General features: G+C 40.0%; 1 protein-coding gene across 2 annotated transcripts in view; it reads left to right on the top strand.

The window, feature by feature from the left end:
- SLC25A21 (solute carrier family 25 member 21) overlaps positions 1-18,797 on the top strand; it is a 520,681-nt gene that overhangs the window by 455,211 nt on the left and 46,673 nt on the right. For both annotated transcript variants that reach the window (XM_065872078.1, XM_065872079.1), the window contains exons 5-6: positions 5,704-5,763; positions 9,984-10,091. In XM_065872078.1, coding sequence (XP_065728150.1) covers positions 5,704-5,763; positions 9,984-10,091 — 168 coding nt within the window. The remainder of the gene's footprint in view (positions 1-5,703; positions 5,764-9,983; positions 10,092-18,797) is intronic.

The following is an 18,797-nucleotide window of genomic DNA, read 5'->3' on the forward strand; positions in this document are numbered from 1 at the left end:
AATATATATCAATGGAACAGGATAGAAAGCCCAGAGATAAACCCACACACATATGGTCACCTTATTTTTTATAAAGGAGGCAAGAATATACAATAGAGAAAAGACAGCCTCTTCAATAAGTGATGCTGCGAAAACTGGACAGCTACATGTAAAAGAATGAAATTAGAACACTCCCTAACACCATAAACAAAAATAAACTCAAAATGGATTAAAGACCTACATATAAGGCTAGACACTATAAAACTCTTAGAGGAAAACATAGGCAGAATTCTCTGTGACGTAAATCACAGCAAGATCCTTTTTGACCCACCACCTATGGAAATGGAAATAAAAACAAAAATAAACAAATGGGACCTAATGAAACTTAAAAGCTTTTGCACAGCAAAGGAAACCATAAACAAGATGAAAAGACATCCCTCAGAATGGGAGAGAATATTTACAAATGAAGCAACTGACAAAGGATTAATCTCCAAAATTTACAAGCAGCTCATGCACCTCAATATCAAAAATACAAACAACCCAATCCAAAAATGGGCAGAAGACCTAAATACACATTTCTCCAAAGAAGATATACAGACTGCCAACAAACACATGAAAGAATGCTCAACATCACTTATCATTAGAGAAATGCAAATCAAAACTACAATGAGGTATCACCTCACACCAGTCAGAATGGCCATCATGAAAATATCTACAAACAATAAATACTGGAGAGGGTGTAAAGAAAAGGGAACCCTCTTGCACTCTTGGTGGGAATGTGAATTGATAAAGCCATTATGGAGAACAGTATGGAGGATCCTTAAAAAACTAAAAATAGGACTACCGTATGACCCAACAATCCCACTACTGGGCATATACCCTGAGAAAACCATAATTCAAAAAGAGTCATGTACCACAATGTTCATTGCAGCTCTATTTACAATAGCCAGGACATGGAAGCAACCTAAGTGTCCATCAACAGATGAATGGATAATGAAGATGTGGCACATAAATACAATGGAATATTACTCAGCCATAAAAGGAGACGAAATTGAGTTATTTCTAGTGAGATGGATGGATCTAGAGTCTGTCATACAGAGTGAAGTAAGTCAGAAAGAGAAAAACAAATACCGTATGCTAATACATATATATGGAATCTCAAAGAAAAAAAAGGTTATGAAGAATCTAGGGGCAGGACAGGGATAAAGATGCAGACGTAGAGAATGGACTTGAGGACACGGGGAAGGGGAAGGGGAAGGTGGGACGAAGTGAGAGAGTGGCATGGACATATATACACTACCAAATGTAAACTAGATAGCTAGTGGGAAGCAGCCACATAGCACAGGGAGATCAGCTCAGTTCTTTGTGACCACCTATAGGGGTGGGATAGGAAGAGTGGGAAGGAGACGCAAGAGGGAGGGGATATGGGGATATATGTATACGTATAGCTGATTCACTTTGTTATAAAGCAGAAACTAACACCCCATTGTAAAGCAATTATACTCCAATAAAGATGTTTAAAAAAATTGTAATGCAAAAAAAAAAAAAAAAAGAAAAGAAATGCACAGGGTATTGAGAGGTGTACCCAGAAGGTGTTTGCCTCTGTATTGCGGAATAGTTAACCCTAGTCTGAGCACTGCTCAGGTCCCACTTGTTAAAAGTAAGACCCGGGCTTCCCTGGTGGCGCAGTGGTTGAGAGTCCGCCTGCCTGATGCAGGGGACGCGGGTTCGTGCCCCGGTCTGGAAAGATCCCACATGCCACGGAGAGGCTGGGCCCGTGAGCCATGGCCGCTGGGCCTGCACATCCGGAGCCTGTGCTCTGCAACGGGAGAGGCCACAACAGTGAGAGGCCCACATACTGCAAAAAAAAAAAAAAAAAGTAAGACCCAAATGGATCAAACTGTTTCCAGGTAATTTAACTGCCTCCCAGAATAGACGATCTGGGAGGTCAGCTTAGTGATCAGACTGCTTAGTGAGCGTGGATGAAAGCAAAGGGGAAAGTGCCGTCAGGAGGGCTGGGTCGCCCAGGCAAACTGTACCCACCTCCCCTGCCGAAGCACAACTTGACACTTCTCCAGGGACCACACGGGCTGTCCCCGAGGTCCAGCCCCTTTCCTGGGGTAAATCCAACCAGACTACCAATTTCAAGGTTCCACTTTATAGGTTATATATAGCATATTAGTTTGGATTCAACATTTTATATTCAAGGTTCCCAAAGCCTTGACTGAATACGAATGTTTTCAAACCTCTTAAGTCACACATTTGCATGACTCTGGGTAGGTGACATTATTACACGTTGACCCTCCTAATTTCATCCTTAGAGTGTAACCTCATGTCTTATGTGATAGGGTACCTTTATCACATCTCTGCACTAACCAGTGTTGTGGATGAGAAATATTAAGAAATATCATGAAGTAAAAGAGCAGTGCTCTATAGAAAGGAATTAAAGTAACAGTCTACTAGTTCTTAAGAATATAGTTGTAGTATAATGTCTTCTAAGCTTTGCACATGGGAGGCATCCAGTAAATATTTGTTGAATGAATGAATATTTTTATTTAATATTGGTTTCAAACTATAATGGCATTATGTTATTTACTATTATTGAAAATCCATTTTAAAAGATTTTAATATTTCCTTTCTTGAGATAATATTTTATTTTATATTCAGTAAATTAGACTTTGGTTGCAAAGGTAGAAATTAAAACAAGATTTTTTATTTTTAGTTTGAAGCACTATTTGCTTATTAGAATATGTAATATATATTATTCACTTCTTTAATATTTATTTATTTATTTGGTCGCGCTGGGTGTTAGTTGCAGCAGGCGGGCTCCTTAGTTGCACCTCACGGGCTCCTCAGTTGTGGCATGCGAACTCCTAGTTGTAGCATGCGTGTGGGATCTAGCTCCCAGACCAGGGATCGAACCCAGGCCCCCTGCATTGGGAGCGCAGAGTCTTATCCACTGCGCCACCAGGGGAGTCCCTGTTCATTACTTTTGAATTTAATACATTAGCAACTTATCTCTGATCTGTGAGGCTTCTTTATTTGTAGGAACCTGAATCACTTCATCCTAGCCATTCACCAGAATCTTCCAGTCAGACTGCTGATGAGTACCAACCAGCTGGTGGGAGTTTTTTTAAAACAGTTTTAGAGATGGGGAAATGAAAAGCCTAGAATTGCCCCAAAGTGTAGACTTGGAATTGCCTGTGAGAATTGCTTAGAGTGACAGGTCAAGTCTATGTCCCCACACTTCTCCTGTGAGATCTCAGTTTGTTCCTTAATTCTTTGTCATGACAGAAAGTCAGAAGGAAAAAAAAATGCATCCTCACACTGGAAGGGAGCAAGGTAGTGAGGCATTCTGTGAGGTCCATCATCTCCCAGAACTTTCCCAAACCCACATAGACTCCTTAGAGCAGTGTTTCCAAAGTATGGGTCATGACCTGTGAGTCCTGAAATCAATTTGATGGGTCACTAGATGTAGTGGTTCACCAGAAAATTTTTTGATGAAATAGAGTAGAAACAGAATGCATTACACATAGTGAAGAGCTAAACATTGTTTTACAGCAATGTTTTGTTTCAGTTATAAATATGAGTGTGTACTACATGTACATGTGTACCTGTGCTGGGTAAATAGATTATGATAAATATGGTAAATAGTAGATTGTGGTCAAAGAAGTTTGAAATCTTCTGCCTTAAGGGACTCAGCTTCCAAGGTCAGGGAAGGCAAGAAGACCTCAGCAGAAAGAAAACTCTATCACAGAGAACCTCTTTCCAAACCACTAAAATATGGCTCAGCAGTGAGCAGTACAGTGTAGTGTAGTGGTTAAGAGCATACCCAGGCTTTGGAGATAGACTTAGGGAGAAATCTCAATCCTTCCATTCACTAGCTGCAGGACAGGCATCTACAAGTGGGAATCATGGTTGTACTCTTACCTGTTACCTGGTGATGTTGTATGGATTAAATGCAGTAGCACATCCAAAGGCCTTAGCACGTTTCCTAGACCACAGCAAGCTCTCATGAATGATACATGTACATAAGGGATCAATGGTTCCTTTAGTATCCAAAGTGAAGAAAGGAAATGGAAACTAAGATTTTCTGAAAGTCTCCTATGTGCCAGGAATGTCAAGAAATCTTAACTCAAGTTCTCTTATTTAAGGACTACTCTAGAAGTTTTGTGTTCTTCAGTGTTAGAAAGGTCAAGCTATGCCTCCATAGCTAATTCAGGATTCAAACCTAGGACTGCTTATGTCAAAATCCACGCAGGGTGATTATCAAAGAATAGTTAAAATGATGACCATGAAAAGGAAGAAAAAATAAATTATTTTTTAAACCCAAGATCATAACCCTTTTCCTTTTAATCGTTTCTAGTGCATCGCTCATCAAACCTGTTGTGGTTCCTGGTGGTATTATTTGAACACTAGGATAGTTTCAGGGTTATCACCATCCACTGGAATGTTAGACCAAGAAGACAGGGGTTTCTCTTTGTTTACTGCTGCATCCCCAGTGCGTAGAACCAAGAAATATTTGTTGAATGAGTGAATGAATGAATTCCTGTTCTACAGAAATCTACATCCATAGTTGGTTTAAAGGAACATAGCACAAAAATAGCTGCTGAGTCTTTAAGAGAATCCATCTATCTGGTGATGGCAATGACTCTGGAACTGCCCAAAGATACATGAGAGCCATGTTTACATGGAACTACCTCTTTGTAACAACAGAATATTATTTGGCTCTCAAATCTATATTTATTTCTTGCCTCACAGTACTGGGTTATAAAGTAATAGAGTAGAAGACATATTAAGACCATAAAATACCCAGGCCATTTCTGAGGTCTTCAGAATCAGACCCCAGCAGGACCTAAGGGTGTGTTTTATCAGTGATGTTGGCCGCTACCTAACAGAGGACCCCAGGAGCAAACCATCATGTTCAAGCAGATCGTTGTCCAAAATATATAATATAAGAAGAGAGGAGAAAACTTTATTTGGAACATATTATACAAAGTGATTGATTGGATTTGCCTCCATTGAAATCCATTTACGGAGAAAATTATATTAAACATCATCTACTGAAGGAACCAACAAAATCTTCATCATCGTCAGATTTTTAAGGAAGGAATAAGCAGCTCTCTTTCTTCACTGAGGTTGAGGACAGTCTTACTTTCAGGCAGGGGATGGACTAGATGTCCTTGTTGGGTCCTTCCCTAGTTTATCATGGCATCTTCGTCATCATTGAGTGTTTAGAAATCCCATGGAACAGTAGAGATACACAGCAGTATAAATGCGAGTTAAAGCTGAGAAGTGGATGTCTTTTACAAATGGGTTAGAAAATTGGGCATTCACTGGGAAAGCAGGCCACAGAGAAAACATAGGAGACCAAAGATTTCAGGTCTCTATGCCTATAATTTTGAATCACTGCCATAAAAAAGGAGTCTATTGATGTCTGGGGGAACTGAAAATGGTCATGGTAAATGGAAGCTGTATGGTTCATTTACTGCTATAAAAGATTCCATCAGCTCTTCTGTAGGCTATTACAGCTGCATTTGAAAATGTGAATGTTCAAGTAAGATTCAATAGCAACTACCCAAGACTGGATTAAAAACTGTGTTTGATGGTTTATCATTTTTTAGAATGCTGGTGAATATAATGATTTACTAAAGAAATTTGAGTCAATTAAAAGGTTTGTTGCAGGAAATTGTTATAAATCTCTGGTTTGGTTTTGTTTCACAGTTTTTCACCTTTGAGCAGTACAAGAAATTGCTAGGATATGTGTCACTGTCACCAGCATTGGTAAGTGAGAGTATTTATTATACTTAAGTGTGTGTGTTATTTCATACAGCAAAATCTGGAAACAAAAACCCTTTTGATTCCCCAAGCTCAGCTACTAAAATATGAATTCGAGTTATTCAATGTTCAGCTACTTGTTGAAAGCCATCTTCCTAATAACTCACAATTTGGCCATTTTATAGCTCCCAGTGATGAATTTATGATAATAATGATATGTGTGGAAAGGCCCATATGAGATGTGGTCAAGAATATAAAGAGTACATTTGCCAAAGACTCTTTTGAAGCCAAAACATGTGTATGTTTACATACATACTGCACATATCTATTTATGTGAAAGTCACTGTATCTAAAATTATTTCCTAACAGGTCACTTTTGCAGCTTTTGCTCAAGCTGTATTAACTATAGGACTTCAGGTCACTCTGTGGTCAGATGCAGGCTGAGGGGCCTTTTATAGTTGGGGAGAACAGTGATCTTACAATGACACATCTCAACTATTACATGAAAGTCATTTGGTGATTTGAACATTTGCCGATGCCACTCCTTTCCTTCTTTGTGATTTCGCTGCTTTTCACAAAACAAGTTAAATAATATTGACCAAATAGGTTCTATCAATATGCATGCAGCGAGAGCCCCAGAGAGAGCCAATGCACTAATTTCTCCCCCAAACCTGCAAAGCAAAACAAAACTAAACTAAACTAAATCTGCATTGGCCCTCCAATTAGCAATGTGTCTTCCAACGTCCAGGAAAATACCCCAGTTTACCTGCTATGAACCTTAGAACTCAGCCAGAGGGGCAGAGTTCTGAGCTTCAACTCTTTCATTACTTTATTTCTAAAGATTCATTAAGAAGAAGTGGCTGCTATTTAAAAAATCATACATACTCCCTTTCTAGCAAGGATCCAATTAAGAAACCTAATAGTGTCACTTTGTTTTATGACAAAGAAACCTCTGGTTCAGCCTCCTGCTTAAACAAGGGGGCTGTGAAGCGGCCTCTCACGGAAGGAGAAGTGGTAGCATGAGTCCTGAAATAAGCTGAGATTTTTTTTTAATTCCTCAGTGTCTTCCCTGACTGTCTCCCTTTACTTTGAAAACATCTTGTTAAAAAGAGGATTAAAAACTTCCTAGCAGGGCTTCCCCGATGGCGCAGTGGTTAAGAATCCGCCTGCCAATGCAGGGGACACGGGTTCAAGCCCTGGTCCAGGAAGATCCCACAAGCTGCAGAGCAACTAAGCATGTGCGCCATAACTACTGAGCCTGTGCTCTAGAGCCTGTGAACCACAACTACTTAAGCTCGCGCACCTAGAGCCCATGCTCTGCAACAAGAGAAGCCACCACAATGAGAAGCCCGTGTACCACAGTGAAGAGTAGCCCCTCTCTGCAACTAGAGAGCCCGTGCGTAGCAACGGAGACCCAACACAGCCAAAAATAAATAAATAAAACAAATAAATTAAAAAAAAAAAAGCCAATTCTAAAAAAAAAAAAATCTTCCTAGCAAAGGACAGTAAAATACAGTTTCCAGAGGGCCGTGGCTGATCCTGTGTCAAGCATTGGTACCATGTGAGAGACTGCACTTCTGTCTTGAGAATTCAAACAGAAAAGCATTTGGCTACTTCAGCTCCTCTCACCGAATTCATGCAAACTGTATACAGTTTTTCTCTTTTCTTGAACTCATTTATTACAGTTTCTTTTTGATACAGCTAGACACTTAAACAGCCATTAAATGTCCCCTAGTGCTCTTACATGAAAAGCCTGGGAGGCTGGGAACCCAGCAGTTACCGCTGGTCTCTGGAACAATCTGAGTAACATGATCCGCTGATAGCTGATCAATTCTTTTGACGAGGGACTGCTGAACACTAGTTCTGACAGCAAATGTAGCTGAGTTTTATAGAAGAACAAAAAAGTGAATTACTTGGAAGATTGCATATAGTAATAAAAACTTGAACATCTGGATTTTAGCTTTTTCAGTCAGAAGAGTTTGGGACTAGTATTTTTTTTTTCTGCCTTTGGATTCCATGATGGAAGTCTGAGGTAAATGAATAAAATATTTTGTCTGTTACCCTATACAAATATGTTTAAAATTGTAATAAAGGGGCATGAAAGGAAAACATTAGTTATTCCCTCTCTCCTAGAATCTGTATACAATCCCATTCTTCCTCATCATGCAACAGTAACAATGGTTTTGTACAGCACTTTACAAAAGGCCTTCACACATTATTTTGAGCCTCAGAATAACCTTATTAAATCAAAGATTAGATATTGTTTTCTCCATTTTACAGATGAGAAAACAGTGGCTTATAAAAGACTCAGATTTTTTTTTCATGGAAAGGCAGTTTATTTTAAATATAGCAGTGTGTACATGTCAATCCCAAACTCTCAATCTATCCCCCTCCCCTAACCTTCCCCCCGACCATAACCATAAATTCGTTCTCTAAGTCTGTGAGTCTGTTTTGTAAATAAGTTCATTTGTATCATATTTTTAAGATTCTGTATGTAAGTGATATCATGTGATATTTGTCTTTCTCTGTCTGACTTACTTCACTTAGTATGATAATCTCCATGTCCATCCATGTTGCTGCAAATGACATTATTTCATTCTTTTTAATGTCTGAGTAATATTCCATTGAATATATGTACCACATCTTCTTTAAAAGACTCAGTGATTTAAACACAGAGCTGCAGCTAACACAAACGGTGTTTTTGTGTGGATTATGAAAAGGTGCCCCTTTCTCCTGACTGATGCCTTTCTGGCTTGGCAAGTAGGGTGCAGGCTGATTTCAGCCTCCACGTGTAACTTTGTTCCCAAACTACTGTACATGGCATCTCTGGTCACACAGCCAATAAAGTGGCAAAACCAGAACCTAAACCCAGACCTCCTGGCTCTGGATCCTGCCCTGGTTCCACCTTGCCTCCCCTTTTAAGGTTATAGAACATTCCTTTCTCCCTTTTCTCTTTTAGTCTCCTACTTTGAAGAAATTAGAGACTCCGAATACAAGCATCTCTTCTTTACTCTTCATTGACTTTTTTTTTTCTCCTAGTTGTATACAGTATTACCTCTTCCCCTGAAATTAGAGCTTCAGCACCAAAGAATTATTTTTTTCAGCATCTCTTTTGAAGGTTTGAGGCTTTGTTTCATTTTGTTTTCCTGCTCTGTGTGTGTGTGTGTGTGTGTGTGTGCGTTTTAATAGTTGTGGTTATTTTTGATACAAAGTTTCTGAAAATCCTTTAAGCATTCTACTCAGTGGAAAATTCTAGAAGTTCTTTCCTACTGCTGAAGTTCTTAACAGATAACAAATAAGAACCTGATACACAGCCACCTTTTTTTTTTTTTTTTTTGCGGTACACGGGCCTCTCACTGTTGTGGCCTCTCCCGTTGCGGAGCACAGGCTCTGGACGCACAGGCTCAGCGGCCATGGCTCACGGGCCCAGTCGCTCCGCGGCATGTGGGATCCTCCCGGACCGGGGCACGAACCCGTGACCCCTGCATCGGCAGGTGGACACTCAACCACTGCGCCACCAGGGAAGCCCCACAGCCACCTTTTGATAAATGTTCTAGATTTTATCTGAGCCCTTCAAGACAACCTATTTATCTCTGACCTCAACTTTTATTCCTCAGCTTCTAGGTCTAGAAGAATAGGGCAATTATCAGTTTAAAAAGTCAGATAAAGGATTAATTTTAAACTGTTTTTTTTGTTTCTTAATTTCCTAGAATAATGACTCTAAGAATATGGCTATACATTTAAATATTTTTGGCTATACCGTTTGGTTACCTGAAATTCAGCTTTTTATAAGCATTTTATTTGTGGTTCTCCTCCTTGAATTTCTTATAGGCTCAATACATGTATTTAAGTAGATGTTTAAAAATGAAGCTCTCCTTTTTTGAGTCAAACTCTCTTTTAGTTGTTACATGTGCAGACGTTTTAGTATCCACCTTAAATAAGTAAAACAACCTTTCTTTTCATTAAAGGACAAAGTCATTGTTGATGGGGCTTTGACATTTTATTTTGAATTGTTAGGATGTGGTTTGTGGCTTCTGTAATTTCTTCTTCATGAATTGTCAGCATCTAATCAAGATCTGAAGCTGTTTAGTAATGGTATATGGTGCATTTATGTGAGTTTCTCCATTCTCATTATAACATTCAGTTGCACAGTGTAATGAGTAGGATGTTTAACCCCATACACATGATGACTTGTTTTAAAGTATTGATTGACTTAATTTTTCTAGACCTTTGCCATTGCTGGATTGGGATCTGGACTAACAGAAGCCATTGTGGTCAACCCTTTTGAGGTAGTAAAAGTTGGCTTGCAAGCCAATCGGAACAAATTTACAGAGGTAATCATTTAATGTTTTCCTGTTGTTGATGGAATGTAAAAATTATTTTTCAGAATATAACGTCAAATTATGAACCCAGCCCATAGGCACTTGTTAAAGCCATAGTAACTTATTGTTAAGGAAGTAGCATAAGAAAAAGTCAGATTTCTTCCACAAGGAAAGCGTTAACAAAAATGCACTCAAGTCTGATGGACACCGTAAAGCAACCATACTCCAATAAAAATTAATTAAAAAAAAGTCTAATGGACAAACACATGTTTAGACATTTTTATTTTAGAGTTGTAATGTAATCTATAATGACTTGTTTGGATATGTTTTCTGTGCTTTTGGCAGAACTTCTATTTCACATTTTACTAGAATAGACTATAGCAAAAACCACTAGGTTGATAATATTGCTGTGCTTTAAAAAAAAAAAATTATGAAGTCATTTGTAAAATTACCTGACTCCACACACTGCCCTCCCCCAAAAATTCTGATAATCTGTCAAGCTTGTCTTTTGGTTAAATCTGAATGAGCATACTACTAAACCTGTGTAGACGTCACCACTTGGAAATGATGGGTCCTGACATTTAGTCACTGGTACGTGATGTTCCATGAAGACAGCTTGCCTTGGTCTGTGCTGCCTTCACTTCCTCGAAGTTGCCAAATAATTCCCTTTAAACCACCAAGTCCAACTGCTCTTGTTTTATTCTTTTGGGTGCCAAGCCCAAGGTAGGGAAGAAAATAAGGGGATTGGCAGGTCCAGGTCCTTTCTTAGCATTTGAATTTACTTCCATGACTGGGTAGCATGGTATAAATTGGTTTGGAGTATCTGCTGACCTGAATTTCTCCATAGAAAAGTTCCCCTGCCTACTACTTAAGCATCTGCTAATGGGTGGAGAGCCCCCCCTCACTCCCACCCCACTTCCTGCCTGCTGCTACTGCCTGAGAGCTCCCTGGCAGCTTCTTGAGCAGGGGTGTGGGAACGGAGAGGGGGCCCCTACTCACCTGTAACTGCCAAGAGCTGCGGAGGACAGGGTTGGCCTGCTACAGCAGATGGTATCTACTCAGAGGATGTCAATCCTAATTAAGGAAGATTTTTTTGTTTTAAGTTTCAAAAGATTGTCTTAATTGCAGAGATATATAGCACTTCAGAAAAGGTTGAAAAATCCTGTATTGCCCTAGTCTCTGTTTCTGTTTTGCTTTTTCTCTATTCTTCCTTGAATGATGGGAAAAGATGGCAAGGACCAAGAACAAATAAAAAGAAACACTTTTAAATGTCCTGTTAATATGGAGCATTAAAGACAACCCCCATGGAATCTGCTCATGGAAAATTTGGCTGGGAGAATTACCAGCTAGAAGAAAACTTGGGGCTCCCCATTCAGTGTCCCATTTTTACCCATGTGGAAGCTTGTCTTGGGACAGCAAGGAGTGAGCAAAAGAATACACAGGCCTGGGCTTCCCTGGTGGTGCAGTGGTTGAGAGTCCGCCTGCCGATGCGGGGGACACGGGTTCGTGCCCCAGTCCGGGAAGATCCCACGTGCCGCAGAGCGGCTGGGCCCGTGAGCCATGGCCGCTGAGCCTGCGCGTCTGGAGCCTGTGCTCCGCAACGGGAGAGGCCACAACAGTGAGAGGCCTGCGTACCGCAAAAAAAAAAAGAATACACAGGCCTTCAAACTGCAGTCCTTTATCAAGACAGCATGCAAGCAGAGGAACACAAATGGGACAGAGCACCAGGAAGCACTCACAGGAATGAAAATCGAAGTATCACAGCACCCCTGCTCATGCCTAATGTTCTTTTTCTCTCCTCTGCCCTCAGGGAGGTTCTACACGGAGGCCATGTAAGAGCTGCTAATGTTTTGCACATGCTGAGGCCTTGCTAGAACATGGTAAACACCTTCCAGCCCAACACAAGAATGCTACATGTGCACATGCTCCTATAGTTCATTGACACGAGTGTGGTCTGTGTAAATAGTTTATGTATATACAGCCATTTTTCTAAGTGGGGGAGGATGGGGAACTTGTTTGAGGTCGTTTCTTTTGCAGAATCCACTGAACTGGATTCATTGTCAGGTATTTACTTAGACAAAATAAAATCTATTAGGTACCTTATAAAATATTTGTCATATTACTTCAACTAGTCAGAACTTGGTAAAACAGAGATCACATAGGTCACACATGTCAGCATTTTATTTCCAGCAACTATCAGGATTCAGTAGCTGATCAGAGGTGGCACTTTATTGGTCAAAGGTGCCGATATTGATCAAATTGAAAAGTAGTTAGTGCATAGTCAGTCACCCAACATAAGGTCATGGGACTATGCCTATTACAAAAAAAATCTGAGTGAAAGGAATGACGTGATAAGAATAGCAAATTTCAAACTGACAAAGGATTAATCTCCAAAATATACAAGCAGCTCATGCAGCTCAATATCAAAAAAACAAACAACCCAATCCAAAAATGGGCAGAAGACCTAAATAGACATTTCTCCAGAGAAGATATACAATGAGGTATCACCTCACACCAGTCAGAATGGTCATCATCAAAAAATCTACAAGCAGTAAATGCTGGAGAGGGTGTGGAGAAAAAGGAATGCTCTTGCACTGTTGGTGGGAATGTAAATTGATGCAGCCACTATGGAGAACAGTATGGAGGTTCCTCAAAAAACTAAAATTAGAACTACCATATGACCCAGGAATCCCATTACTGGGAGTATACCCTGAAAATACCCTGAAAAATAATTCAAAAAGAGTCATGTGCCACAATGTTCATTGCAGCCTATAATAGCCAGGACATGGAAGCAACCTAAGTGTCCATCAGCAGATGAATGGATAAAGATGTGACACATATATACAATGGAATATTACTCAGCCATAAAAGAAATGAAATTGAGTTATTTGTAGTGAGGTGGATGGACCTAGAGACTGCCATACAGAGTGAAGTAAGTCAGAAAGAGAAAAACAAATACCATATGCATATATATGGAATCTAAAAAAAAAAAAAGTTTCTGAAGAACCTAGGGGCAGGACATGAATAAAGACACAGACATAGAGAATGGACTTGAGGACATGGGGAGGGGGAAGGGTAAGCTGGGACAAAGTGAGAGAGTGGCATGGACATATATACACTACCAAACATAAAATAGATAGCTAGTGGGAAGCATCTGCGTAGCACAGGGAGATCAGCTTTGTGACCACCTAGAGGGGTGGGATAGGGAGGGTGGGAGGGAGATGCAAGAAGGAGGAGATATGGGGATATATGTAGGAGATATGGGGATATATGTATATGTATAGCTGATTCACTTTGTTATAAAGCAGAAACTAACACACCATTGTAAAGCAATTATACTCCAATAAAGATGTTTTAAAAAGAATAGCAAATTTCAGATCTAGACATTTAAAAATACCTACCAGTCGTTTGGGGCAAGTGCAGCTGTTTTCTCTGTCTTTTGTCAAGAACTCATTAACTCCAAAGCCTACGTCTATTGACTAGCACGTCCTTTTACCCAACAAGTGATACCCTTTTGTTAATCTGTACCTGTGTTGAATTAATCCAAAACAATGTTAGGTGCGCTCACTTCAGCATCTATATGGCAAGGAATAATTAAAACTTTCTTCATTCTCAGGCTTTGTAGGTTGTCAAGAATTATGGGGTGGGTGGGCGGGGAGAGGAAGAGGAAGAGAAAGGGAGGAAGAAAGGAATTAATTTTTTTTTTAGGAATTAATTTAATGCCTAAAGCATTTAAAGATTATGCTTCCTTTGTTAAGAAAAAAAGTTTTAATTCTGGTATAAAGTTTTAATTATGTATAGATAATGCATATTTATGTTAGGAGACACCAAAAAAACTACATATTTCTGTATGTACATATAAGTGTACAGATGTACTAAAAATGGTCTAGACTCTCAAGCAGTGCTGTCCAAAAATAGAAATATAACATGTGCCACCTACACGTAAAAAGGTAAAAAGAGGGCTTCCCTGGTGGCACAGTGGTTGAGAGTCTGCCTGCCAATGCAGGGGACACGGGTTCGAGCCCTGGTCTGGGAAGATCCCACATGCCGCGGAGCAACTGGGCCCGTGAGCCACAATTACTGAGCCTGCGTGTCTGGAGCCTGTGCTCCACAACAAGAGAGGCCTCAATAGTTAGAGGCCCGTGTACCGCGATGAAGAGTGGCCCCCGCTCGCCACAGCTAGAGAAAGCCCTCGCACAGAAACGAAGACCCAACACAGCCATAAACAAGTAAATAAAATAAAAAGGCAAAATTCCTTTAAAAAAAAAAAAAAAAAGGTAAAAAGAAACAGATGAAATTAAATTATATATTATTTAACCCAGTATATCCATAATATTATCATTTCAAAATGTAATCAATAAATTATATGAGATATTTTACACTCTTTTTTCATACTGGATATTCAAATCTAGTGTGTATTTTATGCTTACAAGCACGTTCCAGTTTAAACTAGGACATTTCAAGCACTCAGTAGCCTCATGTGGATGGTGATGTCCTTAAAAGACAGTGCAGGTCTGGAGGAATTCATACAAACTTCTCACTTTGGCTGCCTCTGGAAAGGAGACTGGAAGCGGGGAGAGGAAAATAAGAGTTTTAAGGGAAGAGCTTGGTGCGTTTGAATGTTTAACATGAGAATGTATCCAGTATTATCTGTGAACATTTACATTAGAAGGTAACACTTGCTCACTGTAGAAAATTTAGAAAATACAGAACCGTATAAAGAAAAGTAAGTAATCCAAAAGAAATGTTCTAATGGCTCTGCCGGGTTAAACCCACCTCAGGGAGACTCTTTTCAGCTAATTCAGGTGGGAATGACTTGCTGACCCATCTTAGGACTCAACCTTGCGTAATTCTGGTTCTAGTACTTCATTTATAGTAGCAGGAACCCCCATTTTTCCTGCTCTATAATTTCTTAAAGAGCTTAAACCTTATGTGCAAATTATCAAAGAACATATATAAACAAAGCTGTCTAGAACAGAAAGGCAATTGGTTTGGGGAGCAAAAAGCCATAAGGGTTTGCGGAGAGATGTACCCATCAAGCTCTTTACCATTTCCTAACAGTATGGCCTTGAACAAGTTACTTGCAGTTCCCTCTGTGGTAAAATGATGGTGATCAGTCCAACTACATTACAACAAGGTATTTCTATAAGGAGATAGAAACACAAGCCCCGCAGGGCCATCTAAGTTACTGACTTTGTGACAGCCCCCTGCTTCCTACTCTGACCATAGCCCAGTTTCCTCTTTTGTTAGGGAAAAATAATAGTAATGGCCACATCAAATGGTGTAATAGGGTTAGTTGAGACATGTATATAAAGCTGTCAATACAGTCTGTCATGTAGTGGTGGTTTAATAAGTGTTAGTAGTTATTATTACGACCTGCTTTTTATGAGAATTTAAATGTGATTGTATACCCAAAGGTCTTAACACAGAGCCTGGGACATGATAGGCACTCAACCAATGGTAACTATTTCTAGATGCAAATTGATCTTATAAATCCTTAAGGTTGACTAGAGACAGATCTATCTTGAGATATTGCAGCAATGAACAGTCACACCTGACTCCCAGTTGTGGGCTCAAAAACAGCTTACTGAACAATGGTTCACCTTAGGTCATTCCCAACTGCCAATGCAATCCATTCAGCCTGAATTCTTTATCAGGGCTTAAGGGCTGGCAGCCTAGTTACAGTGCCTATTGACAAGATCTTTAAGCTTAGATGCAGGTCTGTTATCATAAACAATAGTAGTTGGGTACCTGTTTGCTATAAATAACTTGCATATAGCAGCAGAAGTTCAAGAGGAAACTAAAAACATTTGAAGCCACTTTGGAAAGAGTTCTACCACAATCAAGATATTCTTCCTCAAGAATAGTCATATAAATTGAACGTGGATTCTTGATCAAGCCTTCGCGGCCACTTCACCTGGAGGCTGTGAACTAAGCTCATTTTCAGCCTTTTCAGTCAGCTACAGCTGCCAGCTGTGGTGAAACACTAAATAGATGGGCTGCATGGAGAATGGCCAGATGGCTCCACAACACCTTTACAAAAAGCAGAGCAGTTTCCCCAGAGGCTTATTTTGCAGGGAGATAACTCTTGCTGCTCTGCCAATAGTATGAGTTTCTCAGGCCACAGGTCTGTGGCTCAGCCTTTCTACCTTCCTGCCTTAGATTTGAACCACCATGGATTCGTACACAGTAATTGTGGATTTTCCTATTTCATCAGCCTGAGGAGGTGAGTCTGCGTGGTCCTTTAAAGATGAAAAGTTCCCAAGAAGTTATCTGTAGTGGAAGATAGCCTAGGGTAACAGTAGTCAACATGACTCTTAATATTACACTTAAAGTCTTGGAGGCGATGGTAGAGTGATAGAGATGGAACAAAAGGACTGCCGTGGTCCCAGGTGCACAGAGCGTGGTCTAGAAGGAGGTTGTGGAATGTAGGTAGATGTCCATTTGGCCCTGTGGGGAGGGAATGGTTGGCAAAGGGCCAGAATGGGGCCCTCTGAAGCATGGGGTCCAGGAAAGGCGCCCCTCTAGCTAGGATCCAAGGGCAATACTGGCTGAGAGCAGAGGCTGTGTGTGTGCTATGTTCTTGGGGCCCTCAGTGAAATTCCTGACAGGATTTCCCAGGAATGGCAGGTACGCCGCTGGCTCCAGCTGCCTGTGTTCACCCCTCTGTGGTCTAGGACTGATTTTCTAGGCAGTCAGAGGTATGTTATCCATAAAATATGCCTTCCCTCTCAGTAAGCCCTAAACTATGCTAGAAATGTAAAGGAAATTGTGGTTAATTTGGTTATTGATACTTCCCTTGTATCCTTCCAGCTTCTGTATGAAGTATTTCAATAGGCGTACTTGTCTTGCCTCCACTTTTAAAATTACCACCATATCAGTCAAAGACTATAATCCCTGCCACACTTCCTTCAATTCCAATACCAGAATCTTGGCCAGCATCTTAAAATTCACAGTGAATAAAGTAAACCGGTCTCTAAATACGCTTGACCTTCTGTGGGGAGCAAAGTAATCACAGCTTTGTCATGCTCTGGTTTGGTTCAGTGGGTATAAAAACATGTTCAGATAAAATCAGGATAGATCCAAATTTCCCCCCATCCTTCAAACTAAACCCAAGCAAAGTGTTGTTCTGGTCTGTAGTCTTTTTGGCTTAGGACTAGTCTTGCCCAGGGATTTCTCCATTGGAGATGGTGTGTATCCCCAGTCTTGCCAAAAGTGTGACTTTGTAGCTTGTTGTCCTTATAAGACCCTGCTCCCTTCTAAGTAGGTGCATCGTTTTTTTCTGTACACTTATAAGAATGAGAAGTCCCCTATCAATTATGCTAAGCCAAGTGGTGTTTTGCTGGCATGCTCTCTGCTAGCCTGGAAACTGTGAATTTCTCTCCAGGAGCAAAATCTTGTATGAATTGTTTCCCAGTTTTTCTCTCCACTTTGAAATCTACTTCAAAGTTATTATTTGGCTAACGGGTTATGTTTTCCTTCCCTTGAGGTCTATAGGATTTGCCTCTGATGTGTGGATGGGGCACAGCTTATCCTTCTACTCTGTCATTTTTATCGGCGTTACATATGAACATAATCATTCTCACCCCCAAATAGGAAACTAAACCTTTAGGAAATTGCAAAAGCCTGTTTCATCTCTATTTAGTCTTTAAAGATGTTCAGCCCAAGAAGGGAATAGTCTTCCACCTATGCTCTATGATTAAAACTTAAGGATCAATGAACTGATAGCAAATGTATCATCGATGGTAGAATCTTTAAAGATAAGGATTTTTAAAAAATTAGTTCAGGGTTTGATTCTTGTTTTGGATAACACCACTAAATATAGCTCTACATACTCTATCCTGGGAGCTTAATAATCTAATAGAGACCAGTTAGATCACGTACAGTATCACAAAGCTTAGTGATTATTTTCTCCATAGGCAATTAACAAATGCTTAAACTTAGTCATATTATGTAGAGACAACACAAAGTGAATAGGACAGTACTTTGCGATCCTCTCTTTCCAGAAGGAGAGAAGTTGAGTTACATAGAGAGTGAACGTGTGGCTCTTTTTTCAGAACGCGTGAGAAGCTAGCTTCAAGGGCATGTCAACATTCATGATGACGTATTGAGTTAAGTTCAAATTTTTCCTGCATTACCATGTGAAATCCTGCCTGGAAGCTGTTCAGTACCTAAATTATTTCTTTCCAGTCTATGATTCTTGTAGGCAGAAAAGTGAATTATGTGTATGAATCCATTCCTATAGTTATCTTTCAACAGTACCTAAGGCAGCAGCCAAGTTGCCTCTCTATTATCATTTACAGAAAATAGACTTCAGTCTTCCACTCAGCTGTGCCAGAAACCCTAGATTTTTGCTTTCAGAATTGAGACTTTGAAGTAATGATAATAGCTACCATTTACAGAACATCCACTATAGGCCAGATACTGTGCAAGATGCCTTACATGTTTTTTCCTTTATTTGATTGTTTAAAGTTATATAGTTTTTGTAAATTACAAAAGTAATTGTTTTCACAAATCAGGTAATACAGGGCTATGTGAAGAAAAAATAATCGGTGATTGCTGCCACTGCCGCCCTGCAATCGCATCGCTCTGGTAACTGCTCTGTCTCCTTCCACCTTTTACAGTGCTCACACGTACCTGATACCTAGTCCTCCCGTTATCCCTATAAGGTCAGTGGCTCTGTCTCTATGTTACGGATAGGGGAAATAAGACCTAATG

Source organism: Phocoena phocoena, chromosome 2 (genome assembly GCF_963924675.1).
Source record: "Phocoena phocoena chromosome 2, mPhoPho1.1, whole genome shotgun sequence".
NCBI classification, from domain to species: domain Eukaryota; kingdom Metazoa; phylum Chordata; class Mammalia; order Artiodactyla; family Phocoenidae; genus Phocoena; species Phocoena phocoena.